Source organism: Syzygium oleosum, unplaced genomic scaffold (assembly GCF_021117445.2).
Source record: "Syzygium oleosum isolate NSW1041296 unplaced genomic scaffold, Sole_v2.1 Sole_v2.02, whole genome shotgun sequence".
NCBI classification, from domain to species: domain Eukaryota; kingdom Viridiplantae; phylum Streptophyta; class Magnoliopsida; order Myrtales; family Myrtaceae; genus Syzygium; species Syzygium oleosum.
In genome coordinates, this window is record NW_026607486.1 from 1,437,363 (window position 1) to 1,460,022 (window position 22,660).

A 22,660-nucleotide genomic window follows, 5' to 3' on the forward strand; every position below is an offset into this window, starting at 1 on the left:
TATGTTAGACAACTGGGACGCACAACGGTTTGTGAAGTGCATGCTTGTGAAATACGAGTCCACCAATAATTGGTAGTGGATGTGGGAGATGAGTTGGTGTGCATTTGAAACGGGAGTCCACCAATAGTTGTTGGGATGGAGATGAAGCGATAGAGACTAACAGATAGTAAGACTAGTCTATGCAATTGATTTATGATCTACCTTTCTAAGTTCTTGATCACATTTTTACCACGAGTTAACAAACTGGTTCTGTAATTTTATAACATCAACACAATCTTGATACCTCGATACTATCCAATAAATGGCATAAGGTGTTTGATAATATTGAAAAATGAAATACATAAAACTTAACTACTTGATTTAAGTGCTGATAACTATAAATGCTGAAAGTAGAAAAAAGAATTTTTGTTTGGCGATAGCTATAAATTGAATATCGGGTGTGATTGCTTTTTTATCATACATGAAATTAGAGGTGATTGGTTCCCAATTCAGTCCGGTTCCCAATTTGGAAACCAAGGACCGGACCAGTCCAATGGAACCAGTCACTTTTTTTTTTTGAATGGTAGTGTATTAGTTCTTATAAAAACTAGATGCTTTTGTTTTAAAAAAGAAGCTGGCCCGACAATTCCATGGTTTCCACGAGGTGGTGTCCCATTCAGCTGTTTAGAGTGTTCACATAATATATTGGGAGGTGGTTGACGTTACCATTTTAATTTTGAAGGGCGAGAAACTCTAGCAAGTGCTGGGACACTTCCATGAAGATTTTTGTCACGTCCCAGCCAAGATTGTGACCCGTGACATACTTGTGACGTCCCATTAAATTTTTATCTTGCAATTACGGACAAGCGGAAGCATATAATTGGGACAATCACAACAACATTCAAACAATGGGGTTAAAGCAGACATCAAGAGCAAATCATATATTTACATGATACTTAGACATTTTACATGTCAAGCCTATTTATATGCTCCTTTCTTTTCTTACAAGCCGATACACGCATGTATACCCACTATAACAAAGGTTGGGTTACACGTAACCCCGCTATTGATTCCTCTTCAAAAAGTTCCTCCAAAAAGTCCCTTTTCGCAAAACGCTCGGTCATTCCCAAGTCCAATTGGCCGACTAGGCCCCGTTCGCGGTGGTCCCAGGTGCTGGCCCATGGGCATCGCCGAACGGACCATTAAACCCACAAAGGAGTCCAATCAGTCCGCCATCCTCAGTCCACTCATACCAGGCTTCGAACACATGCGGAACGTTTTGTTCAAGGCCTTCATTAACCATGACTTGGGAAATGACCTTACGATATACTCTCCCTCCAGCCGCGTCGATCACATCCAAAATCATCTCCACAGAGGTTCCAAATCGGATCGGAGTAGCCGCTATCCTATGGGTCTGAGGGAAAAACAACGGGGAATGAGTCGTTGACTCAATAAGTAAATTCACTAATTTCAAATTAGAAGGAATTAATCGTCATTAGACATGCATTCAACCTTACCATCTCGGGTATCGATGGCAAATCAATAGCGAGGATGTGCTCACTATCCAAACATCACTCATGATGTAATGCAATTGCCAAGCAAACATAAAACATGGTATTTCCATGATGTGCGTATCAACAAATGCATGGAATTAATGCGGTTCATGCACCATGGCGTGCGTACTAGGAGACGTGTCTAGACTCGTGCTTTGCTTATATAGACAACCATATAAACAAAATCCGCATTAAATAAAGTCCGAGCATGCTTCAAGATTAAACACTAGCTAATAATGTACTGGGTCATCCTATCCCGAGATTAGGGAATCTGCTTACTCTACTTGACAAAGCGAGATTTTGTGGGGACCAAGTGGTGACGTGAGAATGAAGTAGTGATTGGCGTGAGCAAGAGAAAGGTGGCGTGAACAAGAGAGAACCGGTTGGTGAGGGTAAGCGTGGAAGGTGATGGTGTAAGGAAAAAGGAGACCAAGGGGGACCCAAGCCTATTTATAGTATGGTCCACTCATAGTCCTAATGAGCTAAGGTCGAAATCCATTAATGAAGGGGTCCTATAGTCTAAGCTTCATTATGATGAGGCCTTAAAAGTCTTTGGTCATAATTAAACTTCTTATACAAGCCTTTAATTGAGGCCATTCATCTTCAACTTAATTTCCAAGTTTCTACTGTAACATCCCGAATTTTGACGTTATCGGAACCAAGAAAGCGTATATTAATTCTCGTGTGATTTTAGTGAGTCTCGCCTAGACTTGATCAATCACGGGATACTAACCAAATGGGAAAGGCTAAATAGGAGCAGTACGTGGACCGAGAAAGACGATCGCGATTGGACACCGATTTCGAGAAACGTCGAGGGAATATCTTGAGCCAATATGGGCCGATCTTAGGAAGATAATAGATTTGATATAGTTAGTAACGTACGATTGGATCGCGGGTGATTCCGCACGACCGAAAGCGCCCGACAAACAAATCCCAAATTATATCCGAACGATCGCGACCCCGTACTAGTGATAATCTCTCACCTTCTCTCGAGATTTGAGACTATCGAGACTCGGACAGTCTTAGGTCGATACGCGTAACACCTAAATGGCCACCCGTTAGTGAGAGATCCTAAGATTTCAAAACGAGCTATTTTGATCGCGATATTGAGCCGAACTCCGATATCAAAATTTCAAGGGTAATTATGACTATTTTGTAGGACGGACGTCATTTTATAGTGGCCAAGTAAGTTTGGGACAAGACCGGCTGAAAATAGGAATTTCGACAAAAATTGGGAAAATTACGGTTTTGCCCCGTGGGGCGGGGCGGGATTCGGAGGCCGTTTGAGGTTATTTTTCGCGGCCAAGGTCATTTTGGAGTGGCCACGTACATTTAGAGTGGTTTTGGACAAAAACGGGAATTTCGGCAAAAATTGGAAAATAATATTATTTTATTCCGGAACTTCGCAGAGCGATTTTCGAAGGCGTAGAAAGTGAATTTCGCGAATCCGACACCGTATTAAGTCTCCCATGAACATATAGGACCGGTATGGACAAAAATTGAAATTTCGGTCCGGGATCGGAAAATTACGAAAATGCCCCTAGGCCATTTTAATTTATTCCGAAATTTGGATAAATTTTGGGGACTAACTAAGGTTAAGTAGACCAAACCAGACCTGGTCAGCCTTGGTTAGGGGCATTTGTCCATTATACCCTTGAATTATTGGAGAGGAGTGAACCTAAGCCATTGGATTCAAGGGCAAGTGTCAAACCCTTGGATTGTTGACACTTGACTCCACTCACCCAAGTTTGACCACTTTTGACCTTCTTCTTCTCTCTCCTCGTCCTCTCGGCTCACGTTCTCTCTCTCCCGAGCAGCTTCGATCGTCCTCTTACGCCGCTCCTCGGTCATTCTGCTCCGCCGCCACTTGTTCACGCCGGAACAGCCCGCACCGCCGGAGCCGCGACCTCGGCCTGCCTGACAAGACTCCCCCCGGCACCGCGCCCGGCCTCCGTCGACCAGCCCCACCCCGCATTGTTCGCCACAAGAATGCCGGCGAGAGAGAGAGAGACACCGCGGTCTTCACTCTCGGCCGCGCCGCCGTCCACCGCCGTGCGCCGCCTCGTCGACCACCTCACCTCACCGTCTCTCTCTCCACCATCCTCGGCCCGTACGCCAGGCAGGCTCCCTGTTCCGGTTGGGTGTGTGTGGCCGTGAATCACACCGGCGCCGCCGTGACCGCGGCTTGCCACCGGAGCGCCGCCGTCGATTCTCACCGCGTGTCGGTAATCGGCCGCCCGCTCCCGTCGCCTCGAGTCGATTTTAGGCAGTATAAACCCCTAAACCCTTAATTAGTTTATTTGTGCATTTTAGAGGGTAATTAGGGGGTTAATTAAGCCTAATCATGGTCTAGATATGCCTAGTGTTGTGTGGGGTGATTAGGGGACCTAATTAGTGCCTAATGAGATGATTTAATGGTGGATTAAGGCCCAAAACAGCCCTTGTTCTGGTACTGTTCACAAAGCACCGAAAATGTGCATATTTGTCTAAGTTTTGCACAAATTGAATTCAATGATTCAAGGCTTGGAATTAGATAATTAAGGTGTTAATTAGGCTCATTTGAGGCTTAATTAGGTGTATTTGGTGGTTGGATGTTTAGGGTAAGTGATTAGGCCCTAATGAGATGGTTTAAAGGTGGTTTAGTACCTAAATGTGAATTATTCCTGGTACTGTTCATGGGGCTCCGAAATTGTGTAAAATTGTCTAAGTGTGGCACTAATTAAGTTCAAGTACTAATGACTTGGAAGTGGACATTTTGGGGATTATTTAGGCTTATTTGAAGCTTAAGTAAGTGTATTTGGTTGTTGGGTGATTGAGGTCAAGATTAGAGCCTAATGAGGGTGTTTAATTGTGGTTTAGTGGGCAAAATGTGTCCTCCCCTGGTACTGTTCATTGAGTACCGAATTTGTGCAAGTTATCCAAGTTGAATACTTAGTTGAGTCATTGGTTGATGACAAGGAATTAGGCATTTTTAGAGGTTACGTAGGACTTATATAAATCCTATTTTGTGACCCCGTACCAATGAGAATGAGGATTAAGTTTGATTTACCCAAGGCGGGCCTTAGGTGTATTACATTGAATTGTAATAAAGGTGCGAATCAATGTCGAGTGGATTGGGTGAGAACGGAAGTAAATTGATTGTCTTGAGGATGAGTTGAATGCGTCTAAGTCGAGAATGAGTACGCTTGGTATATTAGAGTGGGCGATTAACCTTGAGTGCCTTGGCTTGTATTCATCTCTCGTGACGTTGATTGATCAACATTGGACGCATTGATGTACATGTTTGAAGTGATTTAAATTGTGGCCTTCGGGTCGGGCCTTGGGTCGAGATAAATTGTGGCCTTCGGGTCGGCCTTCGGGTCGAGATAAATTGTGGCCTTCGGGTCGGGCCTTCGGGTCGAGATAAATTGTGGCCTTCGGGTCGGGCCTTCGGGTCGGGATAAATTGGGGCCTTCGGGTCGTGGCCTTCGGGTCGATTTAAGTGAATATGTTTAATATTGATATCAAAAGTCCACTCGGAGCGAGTAGTGAATTGGGTGTGGGCCGGGTGAGCTTATATTGATTGTTATCTTGGTTTATTTATCTGTTTATGTGTTTTATTTACCCTCGGAGGTGCACATTAGCCTAGTTTAGGATTAGTGGTTTTTACTTGCTGAGTTTTCTCACGGTTGTGGTAAAACCGACTTTTCGAGATCTCCCGCCATGAACTCGACGACGCACCGTTACGCTTTGGGATTCCCCACCATATAGAGCGTACGCTGACCGTACACCCGTGGGGAACGGGGAGAAGTACTATAGATACTATGCTTTAGTATGGGTAGACGTAGGCTTAGCTCACTTTGAGACTCACGAGTATCTAGCCCGGTGTTTCCGGATCGTTTTGGAGTAGAGTTCGGTCCCATCGGGTCCGCCGACGCCCGTTTGTGGGAGAGGGTCCGCTAGATATTCAATGTCCAGGACGGTGATATAGTAGATGTCGATATGGAGGGCAATCCCGATTCCGAGGTTGAGTACGAGATTGTGGAAGAAGAGGAAGAGCACGAGGAGCTTGGTGGATTAGCTTTTGAGCGGAGATAGTCGATCCGGCTCCGGAGCGGTGGACGCGAAGCCCCGAGCCTATGGACGTAGGCAGTACGAAGAACAAGACCCCGAGCCGAGAGATAGAGTTGGAGGCCATGAGTTCGAGGAGGATCAAGAGCGACTCGAGAGTTCTTCGGAGTCGTCGGGTTCGATCCCGACGGGTACCGTAGGTTAGATATCGCATAGGAGTGAGGGTCGACACTTTTGACCGTACCCCTCCGGTAGTTAGTTTGACACCCCTAGGTCACCGATCCCTTTTTGTTCGTGGCCTTTTGATGTACCTTTTTGTTTATAGACGGATAATGTATATGGGGGTTTAATCAATCGTAATTTATTTTTCTCTTGCCACTCGTGGTTGCTTTTAAATAGTCGGGTGTATATGTATATTTATTACATATACGTCGTTTCGCATGTGGCGTGTTTTCTCGATTTGGGTTTTCGGGTCGGTGCGTAACCTGGGAGCGTCGCGCTACTATTTCGACCTATAAGCGGGATGCTCATGCTTCGTGGGGTACGGGCGTGACATCTACCTTAGGGTCATTAGGCCCTACTAATTCATTTAAGGCCTGAGTAAATCATCATGGTTTCTCTCTCTCTCTTTTCCTCCCTTTGGTCGTGAGCCTCTAAGATGAGCGTGGATGGTAGTCTTGGTCTTCAAGACTCAACTATTAAAATCTTCTACAAGATTCATATCTCTATTATTAGGGGTCTTATTGGTCAAGCTTTATCATCGACAACTTTCTAAGGAAGTTTTCAATTATTGGTGCTATATTTCAATTAGTAGACAACTTCTAAAAGAAGTTGCTAATTTGTCCTCTAGTCCATAGCTTCTTCCTTGGGCAAGAATCACTTTTTAGAGGCCACAATTATTGGCTCATGTAAGACAACTTCATTATTGACCCAAGCTCTATTATTGGGGGTTAGTCTTCAATATTGACTAACTTGTCCAAGAAGTTAGCACCAATGCACAAATAGTCAAGTCATCATGTCTTCTTGTCCAAGAAGCATGCTAGGCGTGAATTATATGACTATATCAAGAAACACTCAATAATTGGGTCCTTGTTTAGTTCTAATGGCACTTCCTTCTTTGGACACCAAGATTTCACTAAACTTAGCTTGACAAAGAACTAAGAGAATCAAGGTTTCAGATGCCTTAAACGATCGACTTTCCCATTAGAAATTCGAGATCAGGGCCAAATATTGTCCAAATGATATTGAACCAAAATCTGAAATGACTAAGTGCTGAACTTGTTTGGACAAGCCTGATCGAGCACAAATTGGCTTGGACGGGTGCTGTGTCGGGCTATACGAGCGCTATGCCGGCCATTGCACGTACGTAGTGCCGAGCGCTACACGGTACGTGCCTTGGTTGGTTGGGCCTCGACCGGCACAGTGGCCTAGTACTGTGGCCGAGCCACTCGGGCATAAACCGGCTCACACCCGGGCCATACGGGCACCGGGCCTACCGCACGAGCACCGAGCCGAGTACATGGGCACAACACTTGGCCGCACGGACGGCGTGCCGGCGCAAGGCCGGGCCACACGAGCAAAGCATGCCGTGCGTATGGACGAGACGCATGGACGAGGATCGATTCATTGATCGGACATACGCATTGGCTCATGAACAGCACAATGCATGGCTCGTGGCCAAGTTTGGTGGGCACAAAATTGGGTTTGGACCCGAAAACCCAAGGGAAAAAGGAAGGAGAAAAAGGGGGGCAAAAGGAAAAGAAAAAGGGGGAAACGGGCATGGCTCGGTCCATGTTGAGGCCAAATTTGGCGGATGGTACCAATTCTTGAACCGATCGGGATCTTATGTTCTAGCATTTTACTAATTGTTCGAAGAAATAATCTATATCTACTGATTGCGTGATCGGGGAAGTCATTTCATTGGCGATTCCTTAGCCGATCCATGGACGATCCTTCGATCAAACCATGACCGATCCTTTAGATAGCGTTCTGTCCATACTGACCAATCCATGACCGACTCTCGGATCAATCCATACACCATTTTCCAAGGCCTTTTCCTTCGGTCATCTCGGTTCCATTTGAGGTCCAAATTTGGGGATGTTACAATTTTGAAGGAGGGATTTAGTTTACATTTTACTAATTTTTTTGAAGAAATAATATATATATACATGATGGGTCCGATTCCTGGGAGTGTTGGTCCAGTTCCAAGGGGGAATCGGACCGAACCGGACCAACTATTTATAGTTGGTCAGGTTCGGTTCGATTCCCCCTTGGAACTAGACCGACACTCCTGCGAATCGAACCCATCCGGCCGGTTCGGTCCGGTTTGGGCGGATCACGATTCGGGCGGTTTGATTTGCACATCCCTACGTGAAGTTGTGAAAGTTTATATTCTTTAACAACACAATTCACGATCTCCTAAATTTCACTTTTCTTAGTTGAGCGAAATTCTCCAGCCTCTATCTTACACGACTCTTTTAGTGAATACTAATTACATAATCATTTTTGCGAGTCGAATATAGTATTTATTTACGTGACTAATGTCAGTGCTGGATGTATTAAATTTCAATATTATTCTCGCAAAATGTGAAAATGATGGTGGGCTAAATCGTTTCCTCCACATGTACCTCGTAAAGATCCACCCATATAAATTATATAATAAGATGTCGCCCCAATACTATTCTAAAGGCCGATAATATCAGATCAATCAATAGTTAAAGGAGGAGTCTCAATGGAGAGAGTGGTTGTCACAGGGAGGACTGGAAGTCGATCCAAAATCGTCCTCGATATAATCATAAAAAAAAACTTATTTTTTCAGATATTTTAGATCAAGCTTCTGATAAATTATGATTTTTTGTTATAATTTGAAAGCGAGAATCGTCTCAGCTAGGTAAAGTGCTGAACCCGGAGCGAATCTCTCAGGGGTTCTTCTTGTCTTTGCATGAAGATAACTCGAGAGCACATCGCCAGAATCTCTGTTGGGACCCTTCTTTTTGTCTCGTTTTGGACAAGCCGTTCGTCAAAATGCTGATCGCTTAAGGAATAATGCGACAGATAACGGAAACTTCCCGGAAACGCGGCAAATTAGTCGACAATACGCGCAGACTCTCGCTAATAATTGGTCCTTCTAGAGAAAAGCAAAAGCAAAGCGGTGTGAACTATTGACTGATTGTTGTGGAAAAGTTGAGAAAAGCTTGGAGCCCCTCCAATGTCAAAAAAGCATTCGATGCAGTGAGAAAAACATACACCCACTGAGCTTTACCTCCACCATCATAGGTATAGAGACAACCACACATACATTGGCTATACCATATAACTTCTGAAACAAAAAAAAAAAAAAAATGGCTCCTGCCCGAAGCACCACGGCGCCCTCCGGTGCCAGCGATCTGGAGGCGGCCGACAACGCGTGTGTCCACGCGATGCTCTTCGCGAGCTCCCACGTGTTCCCGATGGTCCTGAACGCTGCCACCCGGCTCGGCGTGTTCGACATCCTGGCCCGAGCTGGCCCGGGGGCTCGGGTGTTGGCTTCGGAGGTCGCCTCTCAGCTCACCAGGCAGAGCTCAGAAGCTGCCCCAAAGCTTGACCGGATGCTGCGGCTCCTCGCGAGCCACTCGCTCCTGAGCTGTGAGGTGCGCGAGCAGGACGACGGCCGGGGTGTCGAGAGGCTGTATGGCCTCACGCCGGCGGCTCGCTTCTTTGTGAAGGAAGGGGAAGAGGGCTCGTTGGCTTCGCTGTTGGAGCTTTCCTTCCATCCGGCTGCGCAGCAAGTTTGGTATGCCTTCAACGAGTGAAAAGTATTACATAGGCTCATTTTACTTTTATATGCATTATTGAGTAAAATATTAGAGAGGAATGCAATTTAACTTCTGCCTAGACAATGCATGCTTTGATAATATATAAGCTTGCGATTTGACTGGGTGAAGTTGAGTTTTAGACATTTTATGCAGTGATTCATGGCAAAACTCTGATATGATTACTCTTTTGGACTCATCATGTCATTTATTTAACATTAGACAGTCTACGGTAACAAGTTCTCTATGTTCTGGGAAATGATCAGGATTTAGTAAATCAGAGCATCAAAACTTCCTCTATATAATTCATGTCACATCTTCCATTCTTAATGCTTCTTTTCTGTAATGTTCTTACCCCACATTACTTGTGCAGGTTGCAATTGGACGACCACATACTTGAAGGGGGGAACCAATTCAAGAAAGTTCATGGGATTTCGATTTTCGAGTTCATGGATATTGATCCGGCATTTAACAATACGTTCAACAACGCGATGGCCGCTCTGACGACGATAGTGATGAGGAAAATTCTCGAAATCTATCAAGGTTTTGAGGGTCTAACAACATTAGTTGATGTGGCCGGAGGAACAGGCAAGTGCCTCAACATGATCATCTCCAAGTATCCATCTATCAAGGGCATCAACTTTGATTTGCCTCATGTAATAGAAAGTGCACCTTCTTGTTCCGGTAAACCCTCTCATTCTCTCTCTCTCTCTCTTTTATAAGTGGATCATGTTCTTTCTCCAATCCTGATTAGAGAAAGTTTCTTCAACTAATTCTATGATTGATGGGTTGCAAACGTGGCCGTAGTTGGACTATTTCCATACGGTTATTTGATCCTTTTTCATAACTATGCGTCTTTGAAATCATTAATTTCCTGCTTTAGTTAATAGGAACGTACAATTTAACTGAATGCTGGTGATCAATTCTTGCATGATATGTAGGAATCCAGCATGTCGGTGGGAGTATGTTCTCTACCATTCCAAAGGCAGATGCAATCATGATCAAGGTGAATATAGGGTACCACATGAAGAAACGATGGTTTACAAATTTTGAAACTTAAGCTGAAATATAATATTTCATGATTGTCAATGATTATATTACGAATTTACAGGATACCTTGCATAATTGGACCGACGAGAACTGCATCAAAATACTGAAGAACTGCTACGAGGCATTGCCGAGCAAAGGTAAAGCGATAGTGATAGGTATAGTGCTGCCGGAGGCGCCGGAAACGAGCGCGGTGTCGCTGTACGCCTCGACGCTCGACAACACCATGCTGATGCAACCAGGAGGTCAAGAGCGGACAGAGAGAGAATTCCAGGCCTTGTCCAAGGTCGCCGGCTTCTCCGAGTTGAGAATCGCTTGTGTTGCTAGTAATCTTTGGGCGGTCATGGAGTTGTACAAGTGAGAGACTCTCTGTCTACCCAATGAGTTGGAGTTTGCTTTTAGGCAAAATAAAGCATCGACTTTCTGTAAATGTGAGGATGTGTAATCCAAACAAACTCTTATTAACTAATAATTTGACCTATAATTATAGGTGAGTTTAATGAAGTTCCCCGCCTTTTCTTGTTATTCGAATGAGTAGCTACTTAAACTCTATTATGTATAGTTATATATTAGCGGATTACCAACTAACTTTATCACTAACACCATGTTGGTGGAATTCTCATCTCCATGTTGCTTAGTAGCATGTCAAGTTCACGTCTTGTGGTTGAGGTGTCTTCAGCAATTGGTTTAGCCATAGAAAGGAATATCACCCAAGTTCTTTGCATTTAATACTCCGAAGTACTTCCCTCCTGATCTATTAGATGAAGTACTTATGTTTATAAAAGTTCACATATGTACATTTAGGAAGCAAAGTAGTGGAGCAGTGTGGGTCGAAATGAAAGGGAAACTTATGGGGAGGAACCGGAAAGAATGTGTGGAATTAAACGGTGTTTTCTTGGCCCTTCTCTCAGATTGATTGAAACAGCACCTAATGGATGGGACCCAATAGTTGTCATTATTGCCAAGAAGAAGACAACGATATTTTTTGTTATGCGTAGGAGTCAAAATCCACATTTGAAACTAAATGTCCTCATCTTTAGCCCCTCGAGAAGATGAGGAATCAAACTCTCCATTTCTCCCTTCTCAAGTAAAAAGGATGGTCACTGGAGCAAATTTCAGCGATTAAAAGAAAAAGACGGTAATTATTAGCTTTATTATAAGTTGTCGAGTCAATCAATTGTTCTTCCTTTCCAAGAGACACTATTACAAAGTACCCTTAAAAGATGATGTCTAAAAAGAGCGTCTCCTTGTCCGTTCTTTGAATAGTAGACTCGATCCCAAAGACACATCGTGCAAATTTATGTTCGCATGGTCTTACGAGGTAATTTCACCCTTTTTCCTGCGAGCTATCCGTCCAAACTCGGTTGGTGGACAAGCGAGGATAATGGCGGTGACGTTTCGGCACTAGATTTATTCGGACTCGCTTTTGCCTGTCTAGAGCCAAAGGCGAGAAGAATAATCGTATTTACGAATTTAATTATCACATTAAATCAAACGGTACTTACCATCACTATTTTGACATTTCAGTTTAGTAATCCAATCTCAACGCATGGGGCGGTGATCAAAGTGAAAAAAAGTAGCAAAGCCGGAACTTTCTCCCCACCAAAGTTGACAAACTCCCTCTGGAAGTTCAATCTTATCACGCTTGACCCGTAAAAAGTTGTGGTGAGTATCGAGTGACATTTTTTTCTCAATCAGATACATCTTTGAAATCAATGCGAGACCACCATCATCGAGCGCCATCACTACCAGTCGGCAGACAGCATCTTGCTGGGTCCTCGCACCATTTCATTATTAACTTCGACTGAAGAATGGACTCGCTGTCATTGTCAGTTTCTGATGTTGCTCCTGCTCCGTAGCTTCGGTTGGAAGTCAGTGTCTATTGCCTTCATAGTTCAGATTATTTATCATTTCTCCCCCCCACGAATCTTTCAGTATTCCGGCAACACAGGGTTTGTTTCTTAGTTTGCGCACCATGGGGCGTCATATCATTCGTTGGTATCGACATAAAGTACGAGGATGTGATAATGCTTGATGATAGAGACTTAAACTGAAAGAACGTTCCATCTTCCAGCAGTCATAACAGTAAACCGAAAGCTACCATTCTCTCTCTCCTGGACCTTTGTTGGTCAGAAAGAACCAGATAATGGGACAAAAGAGAAAGACAAACTTAACATCATAGGTGCGTATACAACGACTTTCCATTGATATTTTCTCTGTAAAGAACCGAAAAGCCAGATAAAAGAAAAATGGAAAGGTCACGCCCGCAATTGACGACAAAATGCACCCTAAGGTCCATGTTAGGATATGGTTCTCTGTGAGAAAGTTTTGAGCACTTTAGACCACATAATCTTATGTCTCAAGTCATAGGATTGCGTTTGCTTCAGCGAGTAGGTGTCGGTCCCTTTCACCAAGGGAAAACTTGTTCAAGGGTTTATGGCAAATCGATGAATGGGTTTGTCTGTAATGCGATCAGGTACCACCAAGTCGAGAATAAGTTGTCTTCCGATGATGCCATTATGAATGGTTTTTGAGGAAAGGCTATCATGCATCGAAACTATATTATGGAGGTCCAGTTTCACGCCACAGATTGTGAAAATAGTTGAGGATCCTGCGCATTCCATTTTACGACAACTTATATAGAAGTGTCTGGCATGTGATCATGATATATGATAACTGTTATGATTTTGAATAGAAGGTCCGTCACATGTCTTTGAACCCAAAACATGCTCTTTGAGGGGTTAGGGTAAATGATGCTTAAAGGATTGAAGCGAGTGGAGATGCTAGTAAGCTTCTCTATGTCGATGGTAAATTGCTCAAATTTTACTTGATTCTAAATTCGAATTGGTCTAGGTAGCTCGACTACATAACCGAGTCAAGCTCCAATATGAAAAAAGTTTACACGAGCAGGTCGCGGTCCTAATCAAGCAATTGAATTTTTATTTGTTGTTATTGTATGTATACGCTTGATAGTTCATATACCATTTAATGGATGCATAAAATTATTTGCGAGTAATATAGAGATATTTTGCGTTCATTTTGCGAACATTGTTTCATTACTTATTAAGAAAAAGGGCTTAAGGCCAAACCAGAAGAGGAAAATCTTGATTGCAGAAACCCCTGTCGAGGCAATTTTATTCATTGAATTCCGCGATGTCTCTTTGCTTCTTGTACATAAGATCACCTGGACAAAGAAGACAGAGACAGATTGAGTTCATACAATCACTTGTTGAACTCAATCACTCCCAGTGCAGACACAGCTCTGGCAGCGACCTTAAAGCCCGTGAACCCAGCTCCTTTGCACAAGTACTCGAACTGCTTCTCGGTCCTCTCCTTCCCTCCCGGCTGAATCAACATGGCATTGTCGAGCATCGACACGTACTTAGACGCCATCGTCTCCTCCGGCTCGTCTGGCATGATGAAGTCCATCACGATCACCTTCCCGTTCGCCGGCAAAGCTTTGTAACAGTTCTTCAAAAACTTTATGCACGACTCGTCGCTCCAATTGTGGCACGTGCCCTGCCCAATTGGTGGAGTCATATAAAGTTAGGACATAGCTCACGAAATCGACCTTAGTTTGACTAGTGTAATTAAAGGGAAGGATTCAATTAGCTTGCCTTAATCATGATCGCGTCGCCCTCCGGGACGCTCGCAAACATATCTCCTCCGACGTGCTCCACGCCTGCACGCCATCATTACCAAGTTATTAGAGGCCTAATTCGGGGACAATAATGCCTCTAATTTTTGCGACTAAGTCGAAGAAGTTGGTGATATTTAGTGTACCGGGATAAGAAGGAGCGTGTCCAATGACTTGGGGCAAATCGAAGTTGATGCCCTTGATCGAGGGGTACTTCGAGACAATCATGTTAAGGGTCGCGCCTTTTCCACCGCCAACATCAACCAGAGTTGAGATCCCGTCAAACCCGTGGTAGACTTCGAGGATCTTCCTCGTCTGTGTCGCGGAGAGATCGGCCATCGCGTCGTTGAAGTACTTGCTCAGGGATGAGTCCTCCTTCATGTACTGGAATATGGACTTGCCATGTACCTTCTGGAACAAGTTGCCCCCTCCGCCAACAATTGCTTCTTTGACTTGGAGCCTAGAGTTGCAAAAAGATAAAGAAGGATTTGTTTGATTCAATTAATTGCTCAATCTATTTTCCTCTTGTGGAGAATTACAACCATACCGTATCTTGGCCTGTACCACATGATTTCTTTCGAATTATGAGTTTAATATTTAATTATTTTAACACAAATCATAGATAGGTCATGTATTCACAGATTCAGGAACGAAGACTTGATTCACTCTTTAATTACATAACTAGAGAAACTAAACAATATTCTTATATCAACCCAAGGTCGTGGATGGAAATTTCCGCTCACCAGACGTCAATGGTGGCTCGGTGGAAGGCGAAGAGAGAGAGCGAGCCGACAGAGCCGCCATCCTCGTCCTTGACATAGTACTTCCCGACCGGCGATATCGCATACCGCCTCTCCACGGTCCTCCCATCGTCAAACGTCTTGGACTTGTACGTGAGGAGGGAGTGGCTCGCAAGGCAACGAAGGACCCGATCAATGATCTCGGGTGACTCGGCAGTCTGGGCCGGGAGGTGGGCGACCACCTCGGCGGGCGACACGTAGGCCCCGGGGCCAGCCTGGGCTATGATCCCAAAGAGATCGAGCTCCACAGCGGCATGCAGGATCACTGGGAAGACGTGATAGCTAGAAAACAAGAGGGCTTTGAGGCATGGGTCCTCTTCCTCTTGGTAGGGTTTTACTTGGTTTTGAGTGGAACTCATTTTTCGCTTTCTATTTGGACAACGTTTGGATGGGTGGTTCGGTTGCTTCCTGAGGATTTATGAATCGACGAAGGAAGTGATTCACAAACTGGGTGGGATCGCATAGTACGGGCACTGGTCACCTTTATAGTAAAGGGTGAACATGTAGGGTCTCACCAAGTGGTCAAAAAAGAAGACTAAACAATGTATCAGAATAGTCTTGTTCTACGGCATAAAATGGCGACTTTTCCATGTGACGTAATTGTAAAAATTATTGATAGGAAAATGGTGGAAAAGTACTAAAAAAAGTCGTAAGTCTATCGCATTTGTGTTAATTCAGTTATAAATCTTTTATTTATTATGCCAATTTAATCTTAAAACTTTTCATATTTTTCTAATTAAATTTATCTGGTCAATTTAGGCTAGAAATTGCTAATATGGATGCCGGCAGTCCTACATGAGATCGCCTGCACTGATGTTGACATTTTTATATAATTTTTTTTACTTTTTTTCCTTTCCTTTTATTTCCCTTCTCTTTCTGCCAGTGGCCGGTGGCTATAGGCCATGTTCGACAAGGGTGAGCGCTAGCGAGGGCGACGCCCGACAAGGCTACCTTGGCTAGGGCAGGGCTCACACAGCCATGGCTTGTGGTTGGCAACTGGCCATAGGCAAAAAGAAAAGGGAAAGGAAAAAAGAAAGGACAAACATGAAAAATTATAAAAAAATTATTTAAAAAATGTTCGTGTCGGCGCCAGCCCTACCACGTAATATGACTGACGTCTACATCAGTAATTTCTGACTAAAATTGGCCAAATTGACTCAATTGGTAAAACATGAAAATGTTAGGATTAAATGGGCACAATTAAAAGGTTTAACACTGAATTGGCACAAGTGTAATATGTTTAGGATTTTTTTGATAGTTTTTCCCCGAAACTGGGGTTACACATATATGAAAACCATTACATTTGTTAAAGCACAATCCCTTGTGTGACACCGTTTGATTAATAGATTTGATTGCGCTGTGTTATATGCATGTTGTCTTTCTCCATCTAATAGTTCAGGTTCTTAGGTTGAACTTTCATGCAATTTAGATCATGAAAAGGTAGATTTTCCCTTTTTAAGAAAAAAAAGTTTCATATGTCCAACGTAAAATACTAAATTAAGGGAGATCATTGTGCATATAAGATCTTGCAAAATTTCACATTTATGTGACTTGGGATATACTTAAAAAGCACACTAGAGTTCTTAAAGAGCATTTTTTACGGAAATGATTTTCTATAGGGATATAATTCATTCGCAAAGTACCTTATTTTTTATTAGGGATAAGTGTACATAAAGTCTTAAAACTTATCACGAAAGTGCAATTAAATCCTAAAACTTTCAAAAAGTGCGGCAAGTCCTAAAACTTGTCGAGTTGGTGTAATCACATTCTTTTATTAAATCCATCCAACTTTAACAGACGGAAAATGCTAACAAATTTTAGGACTTTTTTGCACCAACTCAATAAATTTTAAAACTTGATTGCACTTTTTAAAAATTTTAAAATTTCTAGTGCATTTATCCCTTTTCGTTAATCCTCACAACTTGTTACTTTCGTGATCAGGTAGGCAGCATGTGTCATATTCAGTCCCCTCCTCTGTCCTCATCAACTTCCCGATATCCATGTCAATCAGACATGGCTATTTCTTAAAGAAAGAACCTAGGATTTGAGTTTCGAGATATTCTGTTACTTATTTATGTCGAATTTACTTGTAAACAATTTTGCCCGCAGTGGGAAGAGCATCTTATAACAACTCTTCTGCTGATCCGTCGAGTATGATGGTCTCATTCGGAGTTCATTGAAACGTTGGAACTTGAAGCTGAGCTGTTGAAGCGTGACTCCACCGTTTAGCTATCGAAGTGAGAAACGTTGTGATGGTCCGTCCGTGGAGTGCACCAATGATGTTCCAGTGTCCCGGCTGTGACGTTCTTTACTTTTTCATTTCACCTGACCTTCGTTGTCAGCTAATTTGAGGGGAAGAATGGTAGGTTTTGGACTCGTTATACGAGCTGGCAGAAGAGTTACTACGGCCTTCGAAAGTCGGACGAGGGAGTTAGTAATCGATGTCTCTCGACGAATCTATGGATATATCGAGACATCTTGGTAGACCTTGCAAGTTTTGTGGGAAAAGTTTGGAAGAATAGCAAAAAGAGAAAATTGGGGACTGTTTCGTCGGAAATGTTCTCGCGACGAAATATAATTTACCGAACGTCGTTCTTCGGCTTTTAATGAAAGGAGGTTGGGTTCTAGATCCAATTCCGGACAGGAGCAATTCAGGCGTGAATAACGAACTTGATTTTTTACAGAATATTCATACGAAACCGTCCAATTACTGGCGGCGTCCAAAGTTCATTGACATGATGTAATAAAGCTACTAACTAAGGACCTAAACAACTACAGCTATGAAAACTGAAAGTGCGAAACTGGAAAGTAAGGATAAAAGACAACATTTGTTTTTGTGATGTGTGGGGGGGGGCCTTTCTGTTGATAATCAGACGCTATTTATAACGTAGACTTGGTAACCGTTTTTGGCGTTGTATCCGATACCCATCGTTGATTTCATCTTCACCGTTCATTTAATGACACATGTTTATCAACTGCTATCGATCTTATCTTTTGTACGGAGTGATAACCGCTCTTGAGCTTTCTTTGTGCTGATATCTGTCATTAGTATGATAACTGTCACCGAACCCCTTTTATCTTCTGAATTGATAACCATCATCGAGCCTATTTGTTCTCTAAAACGACAACCGTCATCGAGCCAATTTATTCTCTAAGGCGACAACCGTCATCGAACTTTTCTTTACTTGTCACACGTCCTTTGGGATGGTAACCGTTATCGAGCTTTTCTCCGTTTGACACCTGTCCTTCGGGATGGTAACCGTCATTGAGCTTTTCTCTGTTTGACACCTGTCTTTCGAGATGATAACCGTCATCGAGCTTTTTTCCATTTGACACCTGTCCTCTAGGATGGTAACCATCATCGAGCTTTTCTCTGTTTGACACCTGTCTTTCGGGATGGTAACCGTCATCGAGCTTCTCTACATCTGACACCTGTCATCCTTTTTATCGATGTCCTCGATGAAAAATACCTCTGGCACTTTTAATCCAGTTTTTCCGGGTTTGACACCTGCTCTTCTGGAGTAAAGGCCTTCATCGCGTCCTTCCTAGCTTGGCATTCACTCTTCTCCTTGTCGACGTCCTTGATGAAAATACCTGTGGCACTTTTGATCCCCATTCATCTGAAATTCAAATTTCCCGCTTATGACTGCCAGTACTTACCAGCTGTTTTACATGAATCATCTTAGTACGGGCGACGTCATCTCTTGTCGTTTTATTCATCTATTCTAAGCGTCGACAACCCTAATTAATTTCAGGTGTCAACATATGCCCCTTTTAAAAGAATTAATTCCTTTTATTTAATTCTTTTAAAACAAATTTTGATCTGAATAATCTTAATCTTAATGCCTCGTAACTTGTATTTGCTCATCCTTCCTGAAACACTTCACTTTACTCTGACACGTCATCTCGATCATTTATGACCTAGCAGAGCTTCATGATAGCAAATCACTTGAAACATCGTATCCTGGCGAGAAAAAAATCGTAACTTTTGACCTTCCACCTTCTTCTTCAATTCTAGGTTTTCTTCTCAGTTTTACACTCCTTCGTTTCTTTTCAGCTTTCTCATTTAGTCTGCATTCATAGCCCGCAAATATTCTCCCGAATCATATATTGAGAAATTTGATCAACTACATCATGATCAAGAGTCTCCGAATTGTGACTTTCGACTATTGCACTTGGTCGATGAATCCTCCGACCAACTTATTCTGGGTCCTTGTTTTCACAATCATCACCAGATTCCCACTTCTCTTCGTCCCTGTTTTCTAAAAAGAGTAGGAGAACTTCTTCCTGTTCAAAAGTCTTCAGTTGCAGACATCTGGTTTCCAGAAACCTCATGATTTCGGGGGTTTCCTTCTCTTGAAATGGGTTTTGACCACTGGTACGTGAGATTAAAGGGAGACATAACCACTCGCCTTGCCTGGATGAGAGCTGGCATTAATATCGCTCTAGAGGTCAGCATGCTGTCATATGATTTAAATCTAGGGCTTTTGGGTGCTGCCATCAGTTTCTGGTCCCTTTCGACCAATTGTTTCTTTTTTCCTTGGGGCCCTATGTCTGTTACTCTTTTGGATATGTACGCTATTACTAATTTTCCTCTAATTGGGACCCCCGTGAGTGACATGGCTTCGTTATCAGTACCCTTTATCCCTGATGAACATCTTGCTTACGGTAGATTTCTAGAAACATATTCTCTTAGTGTCAAGCCAATAACCCCTGACGAACGTACTTGTTTCCTCCTCTTCTGGCTGTCTAAATACGTTTTCTTTGCTCCAACACTGAAAGTTTCCAAAGACTTCTTACCACTCACAGCTAATCTTGCTGCTGGTAAAACACTCGCTTTGACACCATTAATTCTAGCTACTCTGTATAGATGAATAATTCATGCATCTTTATCAATGACGTCCAAAGATGAAGGTACTTTATTTGGGCCATTCTGGATACTCCAATGTTGGATGGTGCATTATTTTCTTTTTCTTTCCAATCACACCCTTCGCACCTTTCGTCACCATTCCTTTCCAGAATTTCAGCCACCAACACCTTCTCCCTTTGGATGTCGTTGACTTAGTTATTCCTCATTAGGTATCTCGGAGGATCTTTCTCCTTTTGCCTTTTACCTCCATAAAATCTTGACAGTTCACCCGAATGAAATTGAATTTTTTGCTTATGATGCAAATGAATTCAATTACTTGTTTGATTCGATAGCTTGCCTTAATTCGACTGACTTTTGGCTATGCATCCTTACTCCTGTGGACCTTCCTTTAAGGCTGTCCCAGAATGGTAAATTTTATCATGGATTTGAAATTTATTCTCCTCAGTACTACGCTAGGCAATTTGGTTTAGTTCAGGCTATTCCTATGCCAATTCCTTATTCCCTTGAATTTCCAAACATGGTCAAACAAAAATATCTTTTAAAAAGGATGCCCCCTTCGCATGTTGTGCTGAAATCACTCGGCTTGTGTATGCCAAATTTGCCCCTGATGTTGATGACTTTGAACCTAAGCCTGGATGCACTCCTGCATGGACTTCTTGGTGGCTCTCCTTCTGTCTTGAAAGCCCTTATGAGGAGGCTACTCAAACCATGCTGACTCGAATAGTAGGAGGCGTATTTAAGCCAAGGAGTAAAGGTAGGAAGGGTAAAAAAGCCTTTTCCATAGGACTGGATATTCCAAATTCTGAATCAGGACAATTGCGGATAACTCAAGGGACACAAATCAAAATTCCTAAGGTCGAGTCGACAATTTCTTCCAAGAAAGTAGTTCCCTCAACAGGTGTACCTATTCGGACCCGATTGTACTACGCTACTGCAATGGATCAACCCCCAGTCGATGATAACACACCTCTTCTCAAGAGGAAATCTGATCCGGTGCAAGGTATCCATTTATTGCAGTCTTTTCTTTTTCATATAATTTCCACATTACTTTTTAACCCTGATACTTGTTCTTACAGGGTCTCCATCATCTAGTCAGTCTATCGAGAACGCAGATGAAGAACCACTTGCTGCGTTGATCAAAAGAAAATGTCTCAACCCTTCAACTACATCAGCCTCCTCTTCTATGGCCACTATCAATTCTGTGGAGGCTTCGGGTTCTCAGATCAATCTCACCCAACCTGAAGACAATTCAAACGGTATATTTTTGTTGTACCCTTCTTTATTTGTTCTTTCTATTCAACACAAAGTGATTAATTTTTTGGCAATTCATTATTGGCAATATATATAGCAGGACTCTCTGTTGACCCTAATCTTGAGGTTGCTACTGTTGATCCGCCCATATTACTCCTTACAGCACCAGAACAAGGTATTTTGTGTTATAATGGTATGTTATGATTCACTATATGTCTCAACTACTGATTTCCTTCTATTTTCAGGATCTTTAAACGATTTGGTACCACCAATCTTAGCAACTTCAGACCTTGGGACAACTGCCAGTACTCAACCCATCGATAGCCACATCACACTTGGTTCCCCTGTCCACTTTACTGAAGTCAGTCCTTCTAGTTCAACTTTATCCCTGGCCACTGCTCTTATCCCAGTACAGAGTGCTGCCGTTCCTTCGACACAACCTTCTTCGAGCCATTCACTTCCTTATGCCGAGGAAAGAAATTCTCCACAATCTCTCTTGAAAACTAGGCGCATGCTAGACGAGGCTTCTCACATACTGGGTTTCACTTCAAATGTAGCTTCCCCAAGGCAGATGGCCATTGAAAAGGTCAGAGATAAACTATTGCGACTTCTAGACCTTTCTAGTGGGGGTTTTCCTATGCTTCTGTGCAATCAGACAGCTTTTGATCGACTGAAATTTCTGCTCGATGAGCTGTGTAGTGCTAAACCTAGTGAAATATTGCCTCCTGAGTTGAAGGCTAAACTTGATGATTTCTCAAAGGCTTTTGTCAGCAGGATAGAGTCTTATCAACATAATTATGACCTAATTATATCTTTAACTCTTTCTGATCAACCTTATCCTGAGAATAATCAAGTCATAAACGAGCTCAGTCATACTGTAAAGGAAAGGAAAACTAACCTTCACGCCTTGGTCGAAGAAATATCTGGACTCGATGAGGAAGAAATTCTTCTTGAGAAGCAGAAAGTGGAGATTGAACAAAAGCTGGCCTTTTTTCGAGATACTCGAAAATTCAAACACACACAGAGGCTTCAACTGGAGATGGACTTTGACAAAGATATTACCATTCTCAAAGAACTTAAGCAGACTGAGCATCAACGTCGACTGGCAGCCGAAGCTGAAAATCGACGTACCAAAAACAAATGTATAACTGAGAATGGTCAATTTGATCGTAGTATGTTGTCCCTCCAGAGTGATGTAAAGAAACTGTTGTTCCCCAAGAAAAATTCTAATCAATAAAATCACCTCCATTTTCTTTTGAATTTATTTTCTTTATTTTGATATTTCCTTTCAATAAATTATTTTCAGCAGGAACTGTTTCATTCAAATTTCTCCACATTCCTCATCGTGGGTGAAGTTGGTTACCATGCTAGGTCTATTTATACCCTTCTACCTCCATTTTCACTTCATCCGCCCTAAACATGGCATCCAACTTTCCTTTCTTTTCTCACGCCTCACCTTCTATGTTCTTGAATCGTCTTGATGACCTTCAATCCTACGAGACAAGAGGCCATATTTCTTTGTCTTTTATGGACTATGATACTAACAACGATCACATTATACTGGGTCCTTATCTTAAATCCATTCCAGCCCCTCCTATGTTCACTGAATGTTTCCCTCGCCATTATCAAGAAATTCTTCCCATTAACAATGGCCGCATTCACGCTCATGCTTGGCTGACCTC

General features: G+C 42.8%; 3 protein-coding genes across 4 annotated transcripts; 2 read left to right on the plus strand and 1 right to left on the minus strand.

Annotated features, from left to right (window-relative positions):
- Window positions 1-8,751: 8,751 nt before the first annotated feature.
- Window positions 8,752-10,945, plus strand: LOC115686830 (caffeic acid 3-O-methyltransferase-like). The gene is made up of 4 exons (XM_030612243.2): window positions 8,752-9,354; window positions 9,747-10,057; window positions 10,315-10,379; window positions 10,485-10,945. Exons 1-4 carry the CDS (start codon window positions 8,924-8,926, stop codon window positions 10,779-10,781), a joined length of 1,104 nt encoding a protein of 367 aa, XP_030468103.2. The 5' UTR covers window positions 8,752-8,923; the 3' UTR covers window positions 10,782-10,945.
- A 2,583-nt stretch (window positions 10,946-13,528) lies between these two features.
- On the minus strand, window positions 13,529-15,322 carry LOC115686799 (isoliquiritigenin 2'-O-methyltransferase-like). Of its 2 annotated transcripts, none has more exons than XM_030612204.2 (4): window positions 14,801-15,322; window positions 14,204-14,517; window positions 14,038-14,102; window positions 13,529-13,939 (listed from the first exon to the last, which is right to left on the minus strand). In XM_030612204.2, exons 1-4 carry the CDS (start codon window positions 15,214-15,216, stop codon window positions 13,643-13,645), a joined length of 1,092 nt encoding a protein of 363 aa, XP_030468064.2. In that variant the 5' UTR covers window positions 15,217-15,322; the 3' UTR covers window positions 13,529-13,642. The 2 variants fall into 2 exon arrangements, with proteins under 2 accessions (XP_030468064.2, XP_056164776.1); XM_056308801.1 differs by having other exon boundaries at window positions 13,529-13,934; window positions 14,033-14,102.
- A 5,357-nt stretch (window positions 15,323-20,679) lies between these two features.
- On the plus strand, window positions 20,680-22,215 carry LOC130137499 (uncharacterized). The gene is made up of 2 exons (XM_056308940.1): window positions 20,680-20,983; window positions 21,224-22,215. The coding sequence occupies exons 1-2, from the start codon at window positions 20,911-20,913 to the stop codon at window positions 22,213-22,215; spliced, it is 1,065 nt and encodes a 354-aa protein (XP_056164915.1). The 5' UTR covers window positions 20,680-20,910.
- The last annotated feature ends 445 nt before the right edge of the window (window positions 22,216-22,660 follow it).

What these genes read in the sequence shown, in the direction of transcription:
- LOC115686799 (XM_030612204.2), bottom strand. Translation starts at nt 15,216, where the DNA reads ATGAGTTCCACTCAAAACCAAGTAAAACCCTACCAAGAGGAAGAGGAC. An exon ending in ACACGCTCCTTCTTATCCCG is followed by an intron (nt 14,103 to 14,203) that starts GTACACTAAATA and finishes GATGGCGTGCAG; the next exon opens with GCGTGGAGCACGTCGGAGGA. An exon ending in GCGACGCGATCATGATTAAG is followed by an intron (nt 13,940 to 14,037) that starts GCAAGCTAATTG and finishes CCAATTGGGCAG; the next exon opens with GGCACGTGCCACAATTGGAG.
- LOC130137499 (XM_056308940.1), top strand. Translation starts at nt 20,911, where the DNA reads ATGGCCACTATCAATTCTGTGGAGGCTTCGGGTTCTCAGATCAATCTC. An exon ending in ACCTGAAGACAATTCAAACG is followed by an intron (nt 20,984 to 21,223) that starts GTATATTTTTGT and finishes TTCTATTTTCAG; the next exon opens with GATCTTTAAACGATTTGGTA.
- LOC115686830 (XM_030612243.2), top strand. Translation starts at nt 8,924, where the DNA reads ATGGCTCCTGCCCGAAGCACCACGGCGCCCTCCGGTGCCAGCGATCTG. An exon ending in CCGGCTGCGCAGCAAGTTTG is followed by an intron (nt 9,355 to 9,746) that starts GTATGCCTTCAA and finishes TTACTTGTGCAG; the next exon opens with GTTGCAATTGGACGACCACA. An exon ending in CAGATGCAATCATGATCAAG is followed by an intron (nt 10,380 to 10,484) that starts GTGAATATAGGG and finishes ACGAATTTACAG; the next exon opens with GATACCTTGCATAATTGGAC.